We start from the raw sequence: 5318 nt of genomic DNA on the forward strand, positions 1-5318 counted from the left end.
TTAATGCCTCTTTTAACATATACATAGAAATTGCATTCATAAACTACGTACAAAACCATATCAATTTTAATTGTAAAAATATTGTCAGCTTTTAGAGAAATCGTTATATATTTCGTTCATCAATGCAAATCTTTATATTTTTTAGGGTGTGGTTCAGGGGATGTTGATTCGCATGAGTTTTTTTAAAAGGGATTTAATTGACAACATTAGATATATATTTATAAAAAATAAGATATTATGGTTATACAATTTTTTTCAATCGTACGTTTTAGATATACATCTTCGGTTGTGGATTATTAAAATACTTCAAACTGTGCTATACTTTAATTTAATATGTATATAGTTAAGGACGTAATTTTAAAAATTATGAGTGTTACATGTACCTGGTGAACATAATTTCTTTTCTAGATCTAGAAAGGAAAAATATAAGTTACAATTTCTGAAAACACAGAATCTATAAATAGTTATTACTTTTCATATTGGATCTTTAATCAATTAATTTAATTTTTACTTTCACATTCAAACATGTCGAAGTGTCGGATTTATTTATCTGGTGCTCACAGTACAGGGAAAACAACCATACTGAGTGATTTAAAGCCTTTCTTGAACGTGCAGTTCGAAGAAGAAATTGCGAGACGTGTGATTATGAAATTAGGCTGGAAACGTGATGATTTTTTACCCGAAACACAACCTGAAAATTTTCTTAAATTGAACGAGGAAATTCTCCAACGTCAAATACAGAGGGATGAGGAAAATAGCATTATGTCTAAAGGTATCTTAATTTCTTAATATCTATATACTATCAATGGTTTTTAATGATTAAAGGGGCGCTTTTTTATACAAATAAGACCGTTAGTTTTCTCGTTTGAATTGTTTTACATTGTCATATCGGGCCTTTTATAGCGGAATATGCGGTATGGGCTTTGCTCCTTGTTGAAGGCCATACGGTGACCTATAGTTGTTAATGTCTGTGTCATTTTTGGTCACTTCTGGATAGTTGTCTCATTGGCAATCATACCACATCTTTTTTTATACTAGCTACGAGATATGAAAAAAAAGAGAATATGATTTCGTTTGGTTCAACATTTATTAAAATTGAAATAATAAAAATAAAAATTCGATCGTTTTTAGCAGCCAATTTGGTACAATTTTGTCAAAATAAGAAATATTGCTGATGATTTATTCACTTGCTAGTGGATAATTCGAACTCATTAAATTCGTATTCATGTGACATTCAATTTAACTTAGCTAGAGATTGGTTACGCATGCATAAGTCGTGTTTAGTCATTGAAAGAAAAAGAATGTCAACATTGAAAGTGAAACAGAGGTGAACCATTTCGTTGACTGATTCTATCCACAAAAAGACATTCGCATGCAGGTAAAAGTTTTAATTAACTTATTTTTCTAACCTACAACATGAAATCAAACAGACCTATAATAATCCAATTGCACGAGGTTGCAATCTATTTATATTTCTGTTGATGTTTATAGCGGGTTATTTGATCGTCGACTGTCTTTGGAGGTCGTCTCGATAGTTAATAAAATGGCGTCTAGACTAAAGTACGCACGAAATTTGGGTAAAAATTATCGAGTACATATTCTCTGAACTTCTTATTTCAGACTAAATGTAATTTGGCTATACGTTTTAGTATGTTATAATTCAAACATGAGTATTTGAGTCAAGTCGATGAGCATGAACTTGACAGCTAGTATCCATTTTAATTAAATATGAAATTGTGAGAAGATCCGTGTATGGTGTTTCGAATTCATTTTTAGGAAATTTTGTATTCTTCTTTGTTTAATAGTTATTCTCATACCACAGTTATATGGGTAAAAATATTATGGTACCTTTGATAACTAGTATTTCCAAGATACAGCATTTGAATAACTAAATTACAACCGAGCGTATCAATCCAAATATACTATCTCTTTTCAGACTTTATTGCTGATCGTTGTATTGACCCTTTGATTTACGTGCAAAAATACATTGGAAATGAAGCATTGAGAAAATTTCGTGAAATACCAGGAGTTTTGGAATGGACAGATAGGTAAATGTATTGGTATTTATTTCTTTAATTGTAGAAAGGAAACTAACATGAAATGACTAAACACCTATTTCACTGTAAAAATTTTAAATGTGTGGTATTTAGGGATTACGTTTCGATTGTTTTACGTTTTGGTGCTCTGGAATGCTTTTTGGTAAATGACTTAACTGCCTTAAGCTTTGGTATCAAGTGTTTACACTAAATTGTAAGTAATACCAAGTGAAGTTAAGCTAACCGTTCTAGAAATAGAATTTCGCACTAGAGTGTAAAGTTTTGATGTCTTAAATTCTGTCAAATCGTCTTTAATAACTAACTGAGGCTGAAATCACTTATCAAATTATTAGAATGCAAGCCCTTAAATGTTTTTTTTTTTAATTCTAGGTTAAAAACAGCTTTAATATTTGTAGTCAAACCTCAAAAGGAATGTATTGTGGACGATGAAGTTCGACTTTCACCGAAATTAGAAGAACTTGATGCCTTCCACAACAGTATACTGCGGGAATACAAACTCCTAGGAATTCCTGTGTTTGAAATTACAGAACTTGATAGACAAAAAAGAAAAGCGTTTATACTAGAAAAAATACAGCAAAGATTTCCTAGTGTTCTGATTTCATTTTAACTTTCAGGTTAACATAATAAAATTATTAAGGAACATTCAAGCATGTATGACACCTCTTTTGTCTAATATAAAATGTATTACTTTCGTTTGCATGTTTTATTCAAATTTTATGAGAAACATAAATGTTTTAATCAATCTTGACAAGATCCCTCACGGTTTCTTTTATGTAGTGATCATTTTAAACAATACAGTAAACTATACAATTACATTTCTTAATTATCTTTGCCACATATACAAACCAAATATTTTGATGACCAGAACTGTAAAATTTAAACAGATCAGACACTGGTAAATGTCAATGATAAAACTGAGCAACAGAAAATAAAATCGATTTAATTTTAATATGTCATTATGTTATAGGTCTTTTATAAGTTAGAAAATAGTTTGAACGATAAACGGCAAAATTATTTTAATCGTGTAGTGGCATTAACCATTTGTGGATTCTTAAAAACTTCTGGACAATTTTAAATATCGGTCTATTTCTGAAATTAATTCTAACATACTTTTGATTGTTAAACCCTGTATGTCAACATTCCCATGTGAAATTATAAAATTGTTTTGAATAAGCATTGAACGACAAAATTTCTTCCTGTGTGACGTATAAATTTTCTGATGTCAATGAATGTGTTTTTAATTTGATAGATTTGTTTGTGCTTTTTTTTTAAATTGTTTGTTTTAAGATTGTAACACAGTGATGAATGCTGTACCCATACTTTGACTAATTTATTTATTATGTCTGTATTGTTCACGCATCGTTGTAAATATAACGGAAAAGGATGAGACGGTCGTACAAGTGAGAGGTTTAGCGCTATAAAACCAGGTTCAATCCACCATTTCCTACCTTTGAAAATGCCTGTACCAAGTCAGGAATATGACAGTTGTCCATTTGTTTGATGTGCTTTTGTCATTTGATTTTGCCATGTTCTTAGGGACTTTCTGATTGAATTTTCCTTGGAGTTCAGTATTTTTGTGATTTTACTTTTTAATGATAGGATATTACTGAAAGATTTAACTCCTTGACTGATTTTATTTTAATATAATAAGTTATATATCCGTTTCAATATCCAAGAAAATGATGTTAATATGTATCAATACCATAAGACATCATGTCCTGCTTGCTCTTTCTCATGTCGATGTTCAGTGAACTATTACATTTGAATCAAAATCCTGATTTTCAAATTTTCTAGTTCTTATTATGATAAACATGTGTATGTATACGTTGAAAGTTTGTGAGCACAATTTTATGGTAAAATATTAAAGACGAACGTTTCTTCAGAGACGCTCGATTAAAAAAGTTCAAAAGACCAACTAAAGAATGAAGTAAAAGAGCATAAAGGACCAAAAACAGCTATTCCTGGGTGGAAAATCCATCGTTTTTCGATAATTCAACGTTTTGTAAACAGTTAATCTATCATTATGACCATATCAATGATAATTCATACCAATAAAGAAGCGCTGACTTTAGGACTGGTGATACCATCGAGTGAGAAACCTCACCTTAGTATTCAAAATTTTCAAATACAGCTATTTCTGTGGTGGGAAATCTGTAGCATTTCGATAATTCAAAGTTTTGTGAACAGCTGATTTATTAACTCATCATAGATACCAGGATTGAAATTTTGTATTTGCGCAAGATGTGAGTTAAATCTAGAAAACACAAATCAGTGACGCTTGAATAAATAAAAGTAAAAAGGTCAAATAGTTTGAAGTTGAAGAGCATTGAGGACAAAAAATCCTAAAAGTTTGCTAAATACAGCTAAGGTAACCTATTCCTGAGGAAGAAAAGCCTTTGTATTTCAAAACTTTAAAGTTTTCAAACAGTTAATTTATAATAATGATCATATCAATGATAATTCATGGTAACACAGAAGTGCTGACTACTGGCCTGTTAATACCCTCGAGGGGAAAAAATCCAAATGCAGTATAATGAGGAACAAAATAAAAGAAAAGCCAAAATATCACTATAAGGTTAAATGTTCAAGGGTAATTTGGAATCTTTTAAGGAAAAGTTTAAATTAACTCATTTATATACATGTATATTATTTTATATTAACCTGCAACTGTTATAAAAAAAAAGTTCAAACCTCTATTAAATATGTTTTATCTCATTGATAAATGAAGGTTCTAGACATAAAGATGTGTGCCAAGGTTTTACACAGAAAGATTTTTTTGGTAAAAACCTGGTGTCGAATCAAAATATCAAAATGATGCTATTTTGACAGTTTTTGCAGCTTTGTTCTGAATTCAAGTTTGAAGCCCTGGTGCAAACATATAAAACAAACTATAATCAAAAACCAATTGTTCAGAGAACAATTGAAGGTATTTCCACATCAAGTTATTGAAAAGAAGCTAGTTCTGGTTTACTCAGTTAAAATTAGCATCCAATCAGAAGATTCTTTATACAGATGCGATAAGTAAATGGTTTCTGTATACTTTTGAGTGAAATAAGGGAGCTAATGTGTTAATTCCGGGAAAGAAAATGGCATTTCCGAATATGATAGTTCTTTCACACTGATTCCAAAAACATTTAGTTTCTATTTACTTTTGTCTATAAAACAGGAGTTAATTGGCCACTTCCGGTTTATCGTAATTCACCTCTAGTCTGTATTTATAATACAAAATATATGGATTCTGAGTACTTTTTCATGAAAAAA

At 30.2% G+C, this 5318-nt stretch overlaps 1 protein-coding gene across 1 annotated transcript; it reads left to right on the forward strand.

The window, feature by feature from the left end:
• Positions 1–481: 481 nt before the first annotated feature.
• On the forward strand, positions 482–3006 carry LOC139496120 (uncharacterized). The gene is made up of 3 exons (XM_071284588.1): positions 482–772; positions 1937–2048; positions 2427–3006. The coding sequence occupies exons 1-3, from the start codon at positions 526–528 to the stop codon at positions 2662–2664; spliced, it is 597 nt and encodes a 198-aa protein (XP_071140689.1). The 5' UTR covers positions 482–525; the 3' UTR covers positions 2665–3006.
• The last annotated feature ends 2312 nt before the right edge of the window (positions 3007–5318 follow it).

The sequence above is a fragment of the Mytilus edulis genome, chromosome 1, assembly GCF_963676685.1.
Source record: "Mytilus edulis chromosome 1, xbMytEdul2.2, whole genome shotgun sequence".
In the NCBI taxonomy this organism is placed as follows: domain Eukaryota; kingdom Metazoa; phylum Mollusca; class Bivalvia; order Mytilida; family Mytilidae; genus Mytilus; species Mytilus edulis.

Excerpts from the sequence above, each read along its gene's own strand:
- LOC139496120 (XM_071284588.1), top strand. The coding sequence starts at position 526 with ATGTCGAAGTGTCGGATTTATTTATCTGGTGCTCACAGTACAGGGAAA. Across the intron at positions 773-1,936 it reads AAATAGCATTATGTCTAAAG|ACTTTATTGCTGATCGTTGT; the intron begins GTATCTTAATTT and ends ATCTCTTTTCAG. Across the intron at positions 2,049-2,426 it reads GTTTTGGAATGGACAGATAG|GTTAAAAACAGCTTTAATAT; the intron begins GTAAATGTATTG and ends TTTTAATTCTAG.